We start from the raw sequence: 18,904 nt of genomic DNA on the forward strand, positions 1-18,904 counted from the left end.
TGGTGGTGGGAGGCAGAGGAGGGAGAGGTTGCACTGGGAAAATGAAGAGACTGCGAGAGCCGTGCAGTCTTCAGAGTGGATCTGAGACACTTCAGAGACAGCAGAGAGGGAGAGGAGCTGGTATTTTAGGGTGGGAGGAAACAGATCTAAAGAGGCAAGGAAGAAATGGGAGTCAGTAGCAGACCAAAAGTAGCTGAGTTTGTGCTTGTGCTGACAATACTCAGAAATAAGTGGAGAGAGGATCAAGGACAGGAGCCTGCAGAGAGAGATACTGAGAGAGTGACAAGAGACTTAAGAAAAGAACCAGAGAAAGAAAGAAGCACTGACCTGAGAGAAAAAAAATATTTAGCATAAGATTTGCACACTTTTTTAGGAATGGAAGAAATCAGTTATTTTGTTGGAAGCATTTTGATTTTTACCAATATCAAGTTTTTAGATCTATAGTAGTAATTGCACTGAACGTGTGAGCTTATCCTTTTTTTCTCTCTCTCCCAGAAATTCACTAACATTGCTGCTGCTTGAACACACTGCTTTTGCTAAAAGTCATTGCAATTCAATTGAAATTTTAAAATTGTGACAATATTGATAAATTTGTAATGAATTTCACTTTGCACATGAGTTGAAAGCTTGACACACAGAAGTAAATGGCCAAACCCCAAGAAGCAATTGGAAACTGTTTCAGCAGCTCATATGTACAATCTTAACTGAGACTTAAATATGTAGAAACCAAAACCACACAGTAATATCCATACCACATTTTTAAGTGCTTTTCATCCCAGTGTTGTAAACTGTTAGTGGCAATACAGTTAAAAAATCATTACAAACAGAAAAAGTGTCCTCCCACCAATTCAGCAAGGGGCAGTATATCATAGAATCGTTTAGGTTGGAAAAGACCTTTAAGATCATCCGGTCCAACCATACCAGTGTGTTAAGCAGCACAAAGTCTAGAAGCTAGAATAATGTCACAAAAAATTAAAAACAAACAAACAAACAAAAAGTTAACAAAATATCTGTAGGCAAAGGAATAAATAAACCATGTTCCTGGAGCTAAACATGTGCAAGGAAATGATCCCACCCATTCTTAGACTGAGCAGTGACTTACTGTGAGAACAGTCCTCATGTGAATATAGCACTGAATGGGGAAAGGACAGCAGAGTCAACACCATGATATAGTTATACATGCCGAGCAGGATGCCTCAGCATGGACATAGCGCTGTGCTCTGCTCCTTCCAGACTGGAGCTGGATTGCTCCTGCAGGTTGGTGTGGAGGCAAGAGAGCTTGCTCTGCCTGCATCCCCATGTATAAATCTAAGTCTGTTGCTTCAAATCTCAGAATCGGCAGCTGGTCGTTGCCTAATATAACAAGTTACCTGATGGGTTACATCCAATGATGTTCAGTGCTGCTGAATGCAGTCACATGTGAAAAGGCTAACCAGTGAAAGACACATATTCAATCTTACCAGGATTCATGAACAGCAATGAGATTCATTCCAGTGCTGGTAATTCTTAAATCAAGACCTCTGTTATCAAATAGGAATGCAGACTTAAGGAAGGCAGGAGGGATTCTCTCTCTCTAAAGCACAGCTGATCTCACAAGTTAAGGAGGGGTAGAGAGCAGCCTAGGGAAGACCTTGCAATCTTTATCCAGTGCAGGCTTTGCTTCCTCATAAAGCAGCTGCTTTCAGATCCTGCAAGTTGGAAACGCAGAGTCAGCAGTGCTAAGTGAACTCACTGCCTATATGTAAGTTCCTTCTTATCATAAAGTGTTGGTTTTATCACATTTTGAGATGACTAGGGGTAAAATCCCTAATATCACATGTTCCCAAGGAAGTTTCATTTACTGATTGTGTGCAAGAAATGTAAGAAATTTCTTCCAGTAAATAGGGTTCACAGTGGCCATATTCACATATCCATTCTGGTGTAATTCCCAAATGGCTTTGTGAAGGTCTGAAGAAGCAAAGGAGTAAATAAACTCATTCTCTGTCAGATTTACAGTTGCTTCTTCAAGGACTGCCTTGATTACTGTCTGTCTCTGTTGTTCCCAGGTGGATTCACACAGAACTCCTTAAATGATGTCAAGAGCAGAGGGAGCTAGAGCAGTGACATATATTGGCTCTCCAGTTATTGGGAGATATCTTGATTTTATTTCTTCTGGCACCAGTAGTCACTCTTTGTCTTCTCTTTAGCATAGAGAAACACAACATAATATGCCCTCACAAGGGAAGGGTGAAAAGGAATTGTGTTATCTTAGACCATCAGGTGCTCATTATAACCATCAATTAGCAAATCTCAGGTGTTAGGATGCTTATTCAAGCCTTCTGATTCTACACTATTAGATAGGAAATCCCATGAAAATCAGATGTGAGAATGCCAAGACTTCTGTCTCTCAACTCAGCTCAAACATTAAAAAAAAAAAAAAAAAAAAATCATTTCCCCTATACCTTGGCACTTCCAAGTTTGGAAAGAACAAAGTACTGAATCAAGTACACACATTTGTTTTTAGAAAGGTTAATTCAGAGGATTTAATTGTAAGTATTCCTAAGGTTTTGTTTGCAATCCTTAACCTAACAAGCTGGCAAGAAGTCTTTCACCATTTTAAATAGACTTTGAGCTAAGAATAATGAAAGCAACAAGCCCTAACTTTTCCACAGCACTGAGCGGCTTCAGTTCACTCCTGGCTATGGCTATGTGGAATTGTTTTCTAGCAAGTACTGCATTTTCAAAAGGTGCCAATGAGTCTGGTTACCCCAAATTTTCAGGAACTTTTGGCACTCTAAACAGAGCACCCCAAAGGCCAGCCTCAGAAGCCACTTGCCATGTTTGCAAATATGGACCAGTATTTTGCATACTGTATATTTTAGATTGGCTTTGAACACAGCAAATACTGTCCCTGTACCATAAGGATTCAGTTACAGTTTTGTCACTCAAATATTTATGGAACATTTAATTTTAGGTAGTTGCTTCAGAAGGGAAACAAATCTGTTGCAGCATACATATGTCTTTTGTGGTTTTCAGTTGATAAAATCTAGCCCAAGAGCACAAAGGACCCAGCTGAAGCTAATTAAAATATTCCCTTTGTCTTCTATGGACACTGAGTCAGGCTCTAGGTACTTTTACTGTTGGATGATTACCAGTGGCCAATGCAAAATACTAGTATTTTTGTCTCATTCCTCAGAAATAGGACACGCAGTCCTCCCCGCACTTAGTATCGTGGTCCAGAGTGCTCTAGGACAGAGAGAATGAATGATCATCCCACCTTGAGGGGTGCATAAATTAGTAGGACAAGACAGAAAAGCCTGCACTGGCAACACTTCAGCTGTACTTGCATGGTGGATAAAGAGAGCCCTTTCATTTCTGGACATGTTCATGAGAGGCCAGAAAGAACAATGAAATCATCAGCATTATAATGTAAATCCTTCAATAAGTGTTCTAGATAAGCCCAGATGGGTATGTAGATTTACTTTAAAACCAGATACTCTGATTTTTTCATAATTCTGTTTACATTCAGAACAAATTTCTTTTTTATTGTTTTTAAACAATTAAAGAACATTTCCATTTACCTCTTCACTGCACTGACTTCCTCTGGGGCCATGATTAAATAAACGAAAATTTACCTCTTATTCCTCCAGTTCCTGCTCAGTAAGCTCAAGAAGTTTAGATAATACAGGTGGGATGACATTTTTTATCCAGCAGCTCAGATGTCCAGAGAATCGTCAGCCTCTGTCTCTTTTTTTGGCATGGGAGCTATTAGCACAAGTGGCTTTTCTCAGAGCATTACACCAGCAGCCCTATCTTGTTTGTCTTAATTACCTAAGAAGTTTACCTTAGTTGCCTGAGTAATTACTGATTATTTGCCTGAGTGAGGTGAAGGGGATCACATCCTTCAATATTTTCATACCCCTTTTGTTTGGTCGCTGCATAATGCTTTGGGTGTAACATTAGTCCCAGCTCCCTGGTGTAGGTGGGCAACATTCCAGCTGACTTAGGAGGGAGCACGGTTTCATCCAAGAGAAGACAGTGAAACTTAGATCTAGTTGTCAGGCACCATGGGCATTCATTACTGTAGTTTGAAATAACTGTTTCTTTACTTTGCACTCTGCAAACTTCAGCCTGGTCAAAGGCAACTTTGGCCTTAAGGCCTACTGCTCACCTGCTCATGCCTCTCTATGTCTCACCTCTCTTGCCTTTATTCCTCTTCTACTTATGTTCCTGGTGCTGTAGTCTGGATTGCATAGCATCTTTTCTGTCAAGTCCAATGTCTCGGCAGAAAGCTGATGTGGTACTGGTGAAGGAAGGATTTGACTCGTCTTTCTGTGAAGCATGGGGTACTCAGAGCCTTTTTTTGGTGAAAAATTGAATTCTGTTCAGTGGCATTCCAGGGTAGCAGATAAAACAAAATTTGTTCCTGGGATACCTACAGTATGGAAGAAAAGTCTAAAAAATTTGTGAGCATTTCAACAAAAAGAAAAGTATAATATCTTAGCAGAAATACTTCTTACACTATGTCATGAACAGCCTCATTAGTTTTTCTTTGATAATTAGCTGTAACTGTGTAAAAATTATTAGCTGTATTGAAACAAAGGGATTCTTGAAAGAGAGCCCGCATGAATACTTATTGTTAGTAAATTAATTTGGAAAAGCCTTGATTAAGCAATATACACCTAATTTCACATAAAAATGCTGATTTTTTTCCCTGATGATTAACTGTGAATTCCATTAATATGAAGAAAGTTCTGTCAGAATATCAATTAGAGCTTTGAGAAAGTACGGTCATACTCTGTATTAGGGAAAGTCTGAGTCTCATACACAGAGGACCTGAAAAGTGTGGAGTTAATGGCTTCAGCTTGTCTTTGTTTGTCTAGGTGTGATCTGTGTAAAGGCTAAGGAGTGTGTGTGATCCCTGCTTAGGCCTGGATTTTCTTCTGGTGCTTGGCATGTCGCTTTGTGCTCGGCTGCACAGAAGGAGCACCAGAAGGAGCAGAAGCACAGAAGGACCAGCAGCAGAATATCTCCTGCCTAAGTCAGCCTTACTGATAGCTTCATTTTTCTCAGGTCTTACCCATTTTGTGGTTACTCATACCCCAGATGCTAAAGAATTAGGATACTCCCTTTGTGGGACCAGCACACGTTCCTTCAATGCCTGGGTGAGCCACTGAGCATGGCAGCGTGGGAGGATGAGGTTCGACTGGCTCCAGAAGTGGAGAGGCACATGCCTGGCTGCGTGTCAAGTTCCCCCTGGACGAGAAAGGCACTGCAGCATTGTCGCTGCTGGAGCCTCCACCACTGCCATCAACAGCTGAACCACTGCCTTCACCCCCCATGACAGCGGCCGGGCAGTCTGCGGCGCACCGCTGTTCTCCAGGCTCCTTGGACACCTCCCATATGGTACCACCATTGTGGGTTGTCCCTCGCTCTCCTAGCACCCTGGAATTGATTTGGCTGTCTCTCTGGATGCGCTTTCCAAGGCTTTCTCACGACAAACACATGCATGAGAAGTGCAGCTAAATGAGGATGCTCATGGGTTAATTGCTTAGCTGTCTGTATTTGAGTGAGGGCTGGGGTTATTGTCTCTGGGTTTCTTACCCAGGTAAAATAACACACAAACATCGCTTTCAGTGCAATACTTGGCTGCCTAATGAGTGAGGATATTCAAAAGACACACGTAAGTTTGTTTTCATTATTAAAAAAAAATTGTGGAAAAGATACAATACAAAAGCATATAAGACAGATTTGCAATTAATTCTCCTTTTTCTTCCCTGGAATTCAAACATACCTCTTAGAACAAATGGGCTGAGGCTTGGGACAGTAATAAGTCTTTGATTTGAATATCATTTTGAAAGAATCACACATCTCTAAAAGATTAGGGAAATATAACTTTTATTTTAATGCGAGTAGTATTTTACTGGACCCTGGCAGGGTATTAGAGAAATTATCATTTTCTCATTAGTCTAACTGCCAACTAGCTCTTCTTACTTTCCTTTTCTTCACAATGGAGGGTGTCTCAGACAAAACGCTACTTAATCAAATTAATTAAGAGGGAGTAGATTTCTAAAGAATGAAGTTCAGAAGGAATCAGGCCAAGAACTTAGCATGTTCAAGACTTCAAATGTTTTCTCAAGTTCCATAGACTTCAGTGGTATTTAATGACTTTCTTGAGTCAGGTCCTAAGAGTGTGGCTTTGGGATTAAAGCAGGGAAAATTTTTGTTAGACAAAAAGGTGCCATCAAATGGATTTATGAAAATATGGAAGTGTTGCTGAACTTCTTGTCAAAATAATTTCTTTCAAGAACATTCAGCTCTGTCAGTGCCTTCATTTTTTAATTAAACATTTTGACAATTCAGGTTGAAACAACTGTTTGTTTCAAAATTCCTTTTTGCTATACAGTCATGAAGTCTGAAATCAAAACCACATCTGACTTGATCTTTTTCTAATCAATTGTTCGCCAAACTGAAATAATTTTTTTTGAACTGTCAGAACTGCTGATGAATGTAAAAATGAAACAACTGGAATAAAAGTGGTCCATGTACAGCACTCAAAATTTGTGGGCTACAAAAAGAAAATCCTTCATGGATATTTTATTATAACTTAGTTTATTCAATTGTCATATGCATTTATGTTAACTGCTGTGGATACAGAGTAGTTATACATTTTATTTTAGCATATATATTGAAAACAATACTTATTTCTTCAACTGCAACATATTCATCTGCATCCTAGTCTAGGAAGAAATATCTAGTTGTCAGTCACTTGTGATTAATATTTCATTATCATATAATGCTCACTGTAAAAACTCACGCGGGCACCACCTGTTGTGTCAGGCTCTGTACAGATCAGGATTGTAAAATATCACAGCCTGGTCCATGTCTGCTGGCTGCTGGACCTCAGTTTGTTGCAATGGGATCCCATTGCAGCATCCAGCGTGATACAAAGGACTGGGATAGAAACTAGATCCAGGCCATTCAGGAACCCTCTCCAGAGACAGACCCTTCTTTCCCTCGTTTTCCTCAACAAAAACCTCTCTTAGCAGTAGGCTCCTGATAATGATGTAACCCAAAGCTTTTAGTCCAAAGCTTTAGGAAGCAACAACAGCACTTGGGTCTCATGACAGACAGTGACTGACCACAAGCTCTATGGTGGAGGAGATGCCTTCTTGTAGGGCACCTCAGATGTGAGGCTCTGCTTTGTGCCACAACATCGATCTCCAAAGATGGGTAACCATCCTGGTTTGGTGATAGCACACTGTGGAAGAGATACCACAGCACTGCTCAGTATTTTTGCTGCTCCAGAGAAACTTCAGGTTGGACTCAGCTGCACAGGTCTCAGACTGTCTATGTCAGATCTGACAGATCTGCCAAACCAGAATCCTGCCCATCTCCCTGCTTGTTTGAACAACCATCCCTGTTTGTCCCCTGGATACGTTTTTCAGAGATGGCACGATAGTAAAGCACAGAGACAAAGGTATAGCATACATCCTCCTGTCTCCTCAAAGGCAGAAGAACTGTGTAGACCTCTGGTAAACATCATGTGGCTTAGTGCAGTTCCACTCAGACTGATCTCACCTCCCACGTTCAAGTCCTTTGTGGAGAATCAAGTCCTCACCTCTTACGTTCAAGTCCTTTAAGGAAAGCTGGTTTCATTCGCACTTACTCAGAGTGATCTGATGCTGGCAATGAAGACAATTTCTCGCATGAAGAAGCACATCTGTTTGAAATAGTTTCTAACTCTTTTTTGGTGAAGAGGTCAACTGGGGAAAGCCAAAGCTCTTCGCCATGTGTGTTCTCAGACAGGACATTGAGGCGAGGGGATGGGGGATGAGGCATGAAGGGGAGGAGGCATATCCACAGCTAATAGTCCTTTCCTCAAGCAGAGTTCTTGAAGAGGAAGCCATCAAAACTACTAAGAATAGAGCTTTGTTTTCTTTTCTCTTTCACAGATCTGCGATTCAGAGGATGTGATGTGAAAACGTGTGATTCTCTTCTGCAAAGATAGCTATGGTGTATGTGATATTCATGAAAACCACTGGAATCCATGACTTGCAACAACCTCTGAAAGCTCATCTCTCTATCTCCACTTACCAATTCTGTTCCTTCTTCTGCCCTGTAGCACCATCTTATTGCAAATTCTCTATGGGGAGGTGCCAAATAGGGTGAAATAGCTTAAATATTTCCATAGAGAAAGAGGTACCTCATTCAGAAGTCATGTTTTTAAAGCTTGATAAGACATTGCTTTATTCTATTTTTTTTTAAAGTAAAATGAAAGCAATAATGAACATTAAGTGGGATTAGCTGAGATGAAGGGGAAACAGCCCAGATAGGATGTCACATAAAGCCAAAAAAAAAAAAAGAAGAAAAAAAATTGGACAGAAGTGTTTCTGAAACTAGCTATACAGAAATGAAGAAAGTCATGTAACAAAGAGCAACATACTGCAGATTTTTGTTCTAATTGTTCAAAAATGTTCTCTCCCACTCTCAGACCTTCTAGTCCAAGTTTGAGCCCGAAGCAAATTTTTACAGTACAGTTATAAACCCACAAAAACAGAGGTTTATAATGGAAACACTGGCACCATCCTAACTCATGGTGTTGTGCCATGGGGTGCCTCTGGAATAAAAAAAGAGTCTCTGAGCCTGTATGCCAGCCAGAATAGCTAGCATCACCCAAAAAAACAGACAGAAGTAGATGAAACATCAGCAGCACTAGCTTTCTGAGATAAAACAAATACACGAAGTGCTACACTGTAAAGGATTACAAACAAATAATTTGTCACAGCTTTGAATAAATACAGAATAGGAACCATGCTTTAAGAAAATGATGGGTTATTAAGGTATAGAATTTAATATCATTGTCAATCTATAAAACTTTTACAACCTAGTCTTATTTGCACGGAGATTACATCCCCAAAGCTCAGTGCCAAAGACACATGTTAATAAGCTCACAACTTTTAATTAAGCAATATGTATAAGTAGATTCCCATTAAGCTGTGATTTGTGGGCTAGTTCATTACAGTGGGTTCCAGCCACCAGACACATATTCAATACAAATCAAGCATCCTGCATATTATCCAGCTTAATGTGAGCCTACTTGGGATATTTTATCACCAGTTCAGGTTGGCAGTTCAGAGAACTATATTTTTTTCTAAGACTGGGGGCAGCGACCAGAACCTTATAATGACCCCATGTTGTTTTCTTAATGAAACTATCCATCTGAATTGTTTAGTTGCAACCGGTAATTATTCATACGGTTAATCATAGTTCTATTATATACAATATATATACGACATTGAGCCAGAACACATTTGCTCTCATTTGAATTAAATGCATAAAATAAGGCATAAAAGAAGGAAATATGGATATTAAAGACATGGAACAATAAAAGTAATTCACATGTTTTACTCCAGAGAGATTGATGACAACGTTTTCCAGATCTTGGAATAACTCACTTTTGAGTCTCTGAATTATGCTAAAATTTCTGCTCCCAGTTTGTGACACAGGGTGTCAAATAGAATTTTTTCAGTCAGCTTTACTCATGACACAGTGTGGCGTGCCATTTCACATCTTTCTTGTTTAGATGGATTTCCCACTGATTACATCAGCAGTGAGGATTGTACAGCAATCTGACATACCAGTCTTAAAAATAAGATGGATATTCTGCTATATTTACAATATTTAACACTTTTTTTTTGCAGGAGTTAGAAGTTCATGGATCATTGGATCATATTATCTGACTACAGTCAGACTTCTGGAAAATAATACTTCATCACAGCATTTTCTTCTGGTATTCCTTCCATAATAATAAGTTAATGAATTAACTTTGCTACATATTTACAGTTATCAAGAGTGACAACTGTTGTTTTTAACAGTCCTTTCAGTAAGGATTCTACTTTACTTAACTGTAAGGAAATATGCATTTTATTTACTGACTGAACTTTTCCATCTAACCTCTCTTTAGCCCCCATAAAACTACACAAAATACTTAGGGTCAATTTTTTTTAAACTTATATTTTCTATTTTGCTACTGAAATATTCTCTAAACAGCCAATCTTAGCTAATGCAATGATACTATCAAGAACTGCCCAGTATTTATTTGGAAAGCAGAATTTGCCATCCAGCCCCAGAGCAGTGGTCCATCTTATTCAGTACCTTGCTAAGAGCAGCAGCTTAGACATGAGGTTTTATGAAACCAGGGTGGGAATGAGTTCCAGTAGAGGAGACTCCAGTCTGAAAGAGAAAGGAGGGAGCTCCTGAGAAGGAGATGTGAACTACAAATCAAGAAGACAAGGAAAGGAGAAAGATCATAATTAGCTATAGCTCTAAACGTAACAAGAAGAATTTTTCAATCAATATGGTAAGCTGCTTGTAGCCAATTAAAAGACTGTAAAGTAGGGACAATGCCATATGTAGATTAGGATAGTCTCATAAAAAGAGCCTTAAAGCAGTGTTGCATAGTTCATGAATTGATTTTGCTTGAAGGCTGCAAGAAAAAGAGCTGCAATAAGCCAGTCCTACAGTAACAAAAGTGGTACCTTGGAGAACTCCATCAGCGGCAGATGATACAGTCAGAGGAGTTTTACACATCCCTTTTTAACCTACCTCATCAACTTTCATAGGATCACACTGGTGCAAAACTACAATGAAAATTTTTTTTATGAGTACACTATTTCTGAACTAACTAGAGCAATGCAGACCTGGGAAAAACTACACCTCTACCTCCAGCTTTAATTCACCACTGAATCCCAGCACTTTGCCTTTGACAGCTCCATGGGATACAGCAGCGTTTGGTGGAGTGAGGAAACTACCACAGATGTCAGAAGCTAAAGAGTTAAAAATAGTCTCTTGCAGCCTGCAGAGAAAGCGTGGAGTTAAGGAAAACACCCAGACATATAGCTGTTGAGACAGGAGCAACATTACAGCCATTAAAATCAAATGTCAAAGAAGGAACAATGCCTATTAGCTTTTAGAAACCAAAAATGAACAGTTCAGCTTTATCAAACAAATGGGTTGCACTACCCAATTACTAACTTCTGATAAGCACCGTGTCAATTTTGAAATTGTACTGCTGAGTCTGTGGAGAAGAAAAAATAAATCTGAGTTATCCACATAACAAGGATAAAAGGAAGCCAAACTATTACAATCCTGACCTAATTACCCAGGCAAATCATTCCCCTTTCAGGAACATTGTAAAGTCAGTAAAAACACTGTAGCCTTCGCTGACGAAGCTCTGACCTTGTATGAGGCCCCTTTCCTCTCCCATTCAGGTCCCATCTGATCAGAAGCCTTGAGAAGTCCTCTGATTGGGTCCTTCACTTGAAGCAGTATCATTCACAGCATCTTTTTGTTTCGTCTTACCAGGGAATATAACAGCTAGGACTGCGTATGCCCCAGCTGAGTGGGCAGCAGAGGGCTGCACCCTGCAGAGTGAATGGGACGCCCCATCCACCGCACATAATTAGGCACAGCCACATAGAGTGGCTAGCAAGCATACTAGAGAAAGCCAAAGGCATCACCAATAGTCTGTTTGCTTTTTTACAGTAATGTGCATTGTGTTCAGGGAGGATGCAAAGGCTTCCATTCCTTCTTCAGTGTTGTTAAGTCTGAAGCTGGTTGGCAACTCCCATTTTAGTGCTATTCTCTACCCCAAGGTACATGAGCTGTAGATAAAGCATGGGTTGAATTTCTCCCTCAGAGCAGACAAAAGGAATTATGAAAACTGCAGCAACAAAGTATATAATTGAAAGAATAATAATAAAAAAAACTCTCACAAAATATAGCTGATTTTTTGTCTTTTTGAAAATATGTTTATGTGGTTAAAAATAAAGCATATTTTTCACGCATTCTTATTTAACATATGGTTGTCACGTACCTGGATGGACGAAGCCTTGAACTAAATAGAGCTAATGCTCCCTTTGCATTCCCCATGTATCCTGACAAAGATGAAAGAGGGCACATATCACCAGGGATATGGCAATATTAGAAAGAAAGCTAATACCTTAGTAGGATTATTTATGAATTTTAAAACATATAGCTACTTAATGACTTTGCTGACAATACTAGTAGTGCTGGGAGCATAAGGCACTATAGAGCTGAGCAGGTTCCCTTAGTGGACAGCCATCAACTTTGATCCATTAGATGGACATTTTGTTTCTTGCTTGCTCCCAAATGAGGTGGCATGGGTAACTTTGGAGGTTTCTACATTAGTGTCTTAGATGAGCTCTCAGGGCAAATCTTCCTGACGTCCCCACTTACTGTGTTTTCTGCTTCACACTGTGGTAGTCTTGGGGCACATTCACTGGGTTCCTTAGTTGAAACTAGGCTGGAAGATTATTCCAATTTATTCCTGAAAATTTATTCTAGGAATAAACCTATCTTACTCCAGCACCTAATGGGCATTAAGTACATAGGACCAGATTACAACTAGTCTGAAGCAAACCCCCACAACCTGTGTGGCATGGATGCCAGACCTTCAGCACCAGCTGTTTTCCTCTACAGTTCTACTCCTACTGTCCTGTACTACTGCTATTGTAGATGTAGTCTCTTAGTGTCGCTTCTTTGTGCATTCTCATGCTATACACTTCTTGCGTTTTTTTGATCTCAGTCTAAAATGAGCATTAAAGACCATTTAGCCGTCTTTGAGAACTCTACCTCGAAGATCTGTCTTACCACTCACAACATTTGTAGTCAAATAAGAAGCACAGGACTTCCAAATAAACCTTTAAACCAGACAGACAGACACATGCAGAGCAGAAATCCACTTCCGTTAAAGCTGTGCTGGATGGAGGAATAACAACATCACCCCCACCTGTCCTCACCACCCCTCTCTCAAAGACGACTGCACTCAGAGCTGCTAGTGGAGTTGCTCATGCAAATGCTTTCTCACCTGTTTCGGGTAAAATGGCCCTGCAAATCTTGAACAGCTGGAACAGAAGGTATTTGCTGCTCATTCTGAAATGTGTGAGGAAGAGCTCCCACGGGAGCTGCTCCTGCATGAAAAAGCAGCTGCAGATGATCTCTTTAGGTGGCACAGCTGCGCTCAAAGGAGAGCTTGCGTCCACAACAATAACAAGGGTAGAAGAGAGGAAAGCTAAAAATTAGAAACCTGAATGCAACAGCGAGGAAAGCTAAAAATTAGAAACCTGAATGCAACAGCTCTTAATCTGGTCTCAGTATGTTCTTTTTGGACCAAGTTTTGACTGTATCAGCTCTTTCAACATTCCTTGTAAAATCCCTCTGGCTGTCAGAGGAGCACAGACAAGCCCTCAGCTTGTAAGTACAGCCCCAGCCTTGAGTAAAATGTTGCATTCCTGATAAGCCAGATTCATGTGCATAAGGCCATTGATTCACAGGGAAAAGCCAGCATTTAAGAGTTGTTAGTAGCTCAATGTAATGTAGTAAGCTTTCTGGTGCCAATGCAATTTTTGGACCCAAAATATAAGCGATTCTAGATGGAAAAGTGAAAAAAAAAATGGGAAAATAGAAGGCTGTAACCAATTCCTGTCCACCACTTGTTAAAGAAAAAAATCATTTGATGAGACCATTAGAAATTATAGACTTTTCTGTCTCTAATTTGAAAGATTCTGTGAAAAAGTAATGTACGTTCTCCGACAGTTTAGAGCTTCTCTAATATATTCACAGATAATATTCGTGGAAAAAGACAAAGCCTTCAAACACTGATTTTTGATTAAAATCAGGAAATAAAGACTTAAACAGCATGGCCAGCAGACACAATTCTGAAACGGTTTGAAATACAGAGCCTTGCCACTGAAATCTGTCCTGCTAACATTCTACACACATGAGCACACATATACACGCACATTCATGCACTGGTTTTAGATGCAACGATAGTTGTCTATCACTCCAGATTCAATGTGGTTATGTTTTCCATCGCATGGTGAGGTTCTAAAATTTATCTGAAACAATATTGTGGGGAGTCCTTCCTTTTTTATTTTTATTATTTTATTAGGTAAGGAATCTGCACCTTTGGAGTAGGAGGCTATTATAAATACATATCGTAGTGCAGATGAGGAACTTCTCCAATTTCATTAACAAGTAGCAAGATCTGTGCATATACCTCCCATACAGAATGTTTTAGAAATATGCCCTATTATGTCTAGTTAAGTCAACCTTGTGTCATTATTTCATATTAGTGTATATGACAGGACTGGCATACCCAGAAAAGATGCATCAGAACCATTACATGTCAGCCAAGAAAGTAAAAAAAGGAATTCTATATTTTGAAAACTAGGTTAAATATCATGTCCTTAAGTATTTTGAGAAGAAAAGGTTATATTGGTACCAAAACCAATGTGTGTTGTTTTAAGGTTTAAGGAAGTACTTCAAAAAAGATCTTGTAAAACAAGGAAAAAAAAAAAACTTCTGAGTGCATATCTAAGTAGAAGAAGATAGGGAAATGAGAATGAAAATCTGCTGCACCAAGAGAAGGAAGCATTGCTTAAACACCTTTTTTTAGAACATATATTGTAAAAGATTGACAATTTTTTTCACAAAGAAACATTTTAAAATAAGTCAAGATTTTGCAAAATATTTTTTTCAGGTCCAGCATCGTTATCCTACATTATTAGTGGAAAGACTTCTGCTGTATAGACTACATTGATTTCACTAAAGTGTTAAGCACAACTTAAGCACAAATGGAAAAGGTACTTGTTTTGGGCAGATCTCATAATTTTCACAGAACCCCAGAAATGCAGGGGCCGGAAGAAAACTCAAAACATCTCCAGCCAACCTTTGTACTAAAAATAGATGAACTATATCTAGCTTATCCCTTGGGTATGGTTGTTTGCCCTGTCTCCAAAAACCAGAAAGAAATAGGATTTGCAAGACATTTAAGCTGATTGCCCCTTATCCTTCCTCCCTTGACCACAGAAAACAACTGATTGTCGTTTTTACAATAAATCCCAGAAGAGGTGGTGTTTTACTCCATGTATGAGCTCCTGCAACTATGTTTTTAGTTTGTCCCTCACTTCCTACCCTTATCTCTTTATAAAGAAAACAGCTTTCAAACCTAGTCATAAAAGAATGCTCAAAATAGGATTCCCCAAAGAATGACACTAGGGGAAAAATGAAGGACTCAAGATAGCTTCATGCATAGTCTCCCTAATCTTTTAATTTTGATACCTGAACTGTAATTTTCTCTCTTTTTAATGTTTGATCTTGCTGGTGAAGATGCAGTTGTGGCTCAGACCTTGGGCCATCTCCTGCATGTGTCATTCCCAGGACTTTTGATGTGTGGCTCCTGCCAGACGACTCCTGTTTAGGAGGAGGAGGGGGCTTAGGAATGGTCTGAGACTGGAAAAGGTTTATGACTTCTCACAGCTTCCACGTGTTCGGACAGCAGATTTGAGTGTCTCCCAATGCCCATTGCTGTGGAGAAAATAACGTTGCTATGTGATATAAAGGTAGCCTTCAATGTCAAAACCTCTTCTGGTGTAAATTCTCACATCTCCATCATCTTTAAGTGAGCGGCCAAAAAGTACCTGTGCTGAGGATCAGGCCCCCCATCTCTAGATTACTGGATAATAATATCCTATCAAGGAGATATAAGAGGGAATCAGAAAAGCCCATCAAAATGTTCAGTGACATGGCAGCAGATTTATGAGAAAAAAAGATGTCATTATAAAGAAGAAAAAAAAAGAAAAGGTCATATTCATTAGTAAGAAAGGAAGACCCAAAGAAGGTACAGGAGATGCAAATATTACAAATCTACCAGCACTTTGGAGTTTTGTTGTTAAGAGAGAGGGAGGTTTTCTTAGGGTATTTAATTAAAATGAGGTACTGCTTCTCTTTATTTTTACATTTTCAATCTTTTTATTATCATAGCAATACGTCTTCAACTGCTTCCTTAAGCATTAACAGCTGATTTATTTAATAAAACCGAGGACTGAGCATCACTGGAAATACTGCTTCCAATGGAATGCTCTCATGCTGTGATTGGTGAAGTGCTAAGTAATTTGCTTTTAATGCTAGCACATACCACTTAGCACTATATTTAACTGAATGAAGAAAATCACTCATTTTTCATCCCCTTGCTTAACTGGTGCTCAGTGTCATCTATCTACTGTACTGTGAGCCTAGCGCCAGATATATTCTAATATACCTTGCTCTCCAATCTACAACAAGCATTTTAATTTTTAATTCATACTTATGTCTTTATCCTTTAATAGAACAGAACTACAGATGGGGAGTATGTTTTAGATAATAAGAGCACAGTAGGTACCTAGGGAAACTACACCACTAAAAGGATTCTTTATTTACACTTTTCAGTAATGACTACATATATATAGCTACACGGGAGAAAATTGTTGTAAAGGAACACTGCGTAGACAGGCAATTACTATCCAACTATAACTGAGCATTATGGATGACATTGCTGATAAGAGCACTTCAGAAAACAATTTCAAAGCCTATGCCACACAGTGTATATTGACCAACAACCATGGGAACTCACAGGATGTAAGTAACCAAAACTAACAGGTAGGATACTACATTTTCAGCAAAAATGTAAGGTAAATTTACTTAATATTTAAGCACAGTTTAAATTCAGCTTTCAAGAACATGTACTGTTGCAGAACTGTACATCCAAGATCAGATGAAAGTCAGTGGAGACATGCCAACATAATTGAGGAAATAAAAGTGGTCAATCAAGTCCTTCTTGCTGAACAAAGTCTCAGGACCAGACCCACATTTGTTAAAAAAATCAGCATAGTACTATCAGAACTGAAGGTGTGGCGGCTCCGCACGTAAAGTCAGTCTTGCCATAAGACTAAATAATAGCATATTACCAACACTTAAGTCAAAATCTCACAGAACCAGACTGGGATATCTTAACTCACTGGTGGGAAACCTAGGGTATAATATTGCCCAAATGGATTTTTACCATTACATTCAGTCGTGTTCAAAAACAAAACTGAGGCCAAGAAGACACATATAGTGTGATGCTGGCCACACCATGCTGTCATCTTGGTACTGCTGTCCAGGAAGTGCAGCAGGTTACAGATCACCACCTTAACTTATAGCAGAGGACAGCCACATACACAAACAACCCTAGCAGCCTCCACTGCATTGTTTGTCATTCACTCATCGTGGGGTAATCGGCATTACCCCAGCATCTGCGGTAATTGGTGAAAAGCGCAACTCTGCTCAGGTAGAAAAAATCCACGGAAAAATTCTGGGACTGGATGGTTTCTCTTCAATTAGTTTCTTTTCCAAAATTATGTACAATAGTTTAAAGCATCAACAGGCAAAGCAAACATTAAAAAGGCAATTTTATTCCTGTTATGACACAGAAGTCATCCAAGTAATATCTGATGAAACAGAACCCACAAAAATCCCATCACTTCTTGTAGATATTCAGAAGATTTTTAACACCATTTCTGTCTGAATGTAACACATAAAAACACACACACATGCACACAAATCAATTTAAAAAAAGAAAAAAAGTGGAAATCAAATGGTTATCTTGCAAGCCCAAAGAAAAACTGTTTTCAGGAGTGATATTTAAACGTCCATGTTACTACCTAATGTCATTTAATGATTATTCAGATGGATGAGAACCATAGATTTAAGTATCAAAATTAATCAACTATGTTCAAGACATTGGGAAACATCTTGCAATGGTAAATGCATCTGAAAAAGTTTTACCATACCAGTGTGAACAAAGGGACACCAGAAAAGCATGAGTGTTAGAACATCTCACTGATTACTTTGTTAATTGCTTACAGTGTTCTACAGGAATGATTCAAAATAGCAGGAAGGTAAGACTCTTCCCTTTTCCATCTGCATTTTCAGGACAAAAAGGGTCCTACTACAGGGAAGGCCAAGAGTCAGGGCACTGGCAGTCTGCCGTTTATTTCTGCATTTGCCTCTGACTTTGGTGACCTTGGACAAATAACTTCACCTCTCTTGCCTTTATTCCCCTTCCCACCTTCTCCTTCTGTTGTCTCTCCTAGTCCTTGCCTTCGGGGCATGGACTTCATTTTTTATGCATTTGTATGAAGCCAAATAGAATAGGCACTGACTGGTTTGAACTAATGAGCAATACTTTAATACTACTAAGAAAGCATGAAGATAACCTCCAGGTTGCTTTAAGCTGCTATAGCTCTCCGGGAAGCAGGTCTGACCAATGTTAAGACCCCAGCAAAATTATCTTCTCTGTGATCTTGTAAATTTTGCAGCCTGTTGGGACTTGGCTACAGAACTGGTGGCATGAAGCCATCATTGTTCCTCTTCTGGGCATCTTTGCAGCCTTGCAATTACAATAGTGATGTGCTTTGAACAATTACTGAAAACACTGTCAGTGTTTTAGTCATGAAACTTGAAAGACAAATCAGCAACGTTTTCCCCACCACCACTAGTAGGTACAAGCAAACCTGAAAAAGCAGGAACAAGCAAACCTGAGAAATCTAGGAATGTCCCACTATTTGGAAGAAAAAAAAAAACATATGAAATAATTACATTTGCATCATCTGATCTGTGATCTGATCCAGTGAGCTCGTCACACTGAAAGGCTTGTTGAAGCCACAGAAAAGCTATGAATTTGCAGGACAACACTGTACGCACAGAGGTGCGGAGGTCAGAACCGTAAATCCTGTCAGGCAGTAACCATACCATGGATATGGATCAGGATGTAAACAACTCTGTGGTCTATGCATTACTGCAGGAATTAGCTCTTGTTGGAGACAATGTGATTTCCTGAAGATTAGAAAAAAAGATATAGAGAAAAACATGATGTAAATACATGGGTGACAGTGTACCGATGACCTCCCTCCCCCAACAAGACGGATACAGGAGCAAGAGCCCCTACACTAAATTTGTCACTTTTCCTTCAAAAAACTGTCTTGTCTGCTCATGTGAACTTTCCAAGGTTTCTCTGTCAGCAGACAAGACTACTGTGGAT

At 39.4% G+C, this 18,904-nt stretch overlaps 1 protein-coding gene across 1 annotated transcript in view; it reads right to left on the reverse strand.

Annotated features, from left to right (window-relative positions):
• Positions 1 to 17,467: 17,467 nt before the first annotated feature.
• The window catches only part of LOC104021898 (uncharacterized), a 124,149-nt gene continuing 122,712 nt past the window's right edge, over positions 17,468 to 18,904 (reverse strand). The window contains exon 17 of the mRNA XM_087748580.1: positions 17,468 to 18,699. Within this exon, the coding sequence (XP_087604706.1) occupies positions 18,671 to 18,699 (29 nt within the window). The 3' untranslated portion in view covers positions 17,468 to 18,670. The remainder of the gene's footprint in view (positions 18,700 to 18,904) is intronic.

This window comes from Nipponia nippon, unplaced genomic scaffold, assembly GCF_047370975.1.
Source record: "Nipponia nippon isolate SJK-2023a ecotype South Korea unplaced genomic scaffold, ASM4737097v1 scaffold_1, whole genome shotgun sequence".
Classification (NCBI taxonomy): domain Eukaryota; kingdom Metazoa; phylum Chordata; class Aves; order Pelecaniformes; family Threskiornithidae; genus Nipponia; species Nipponia nippon.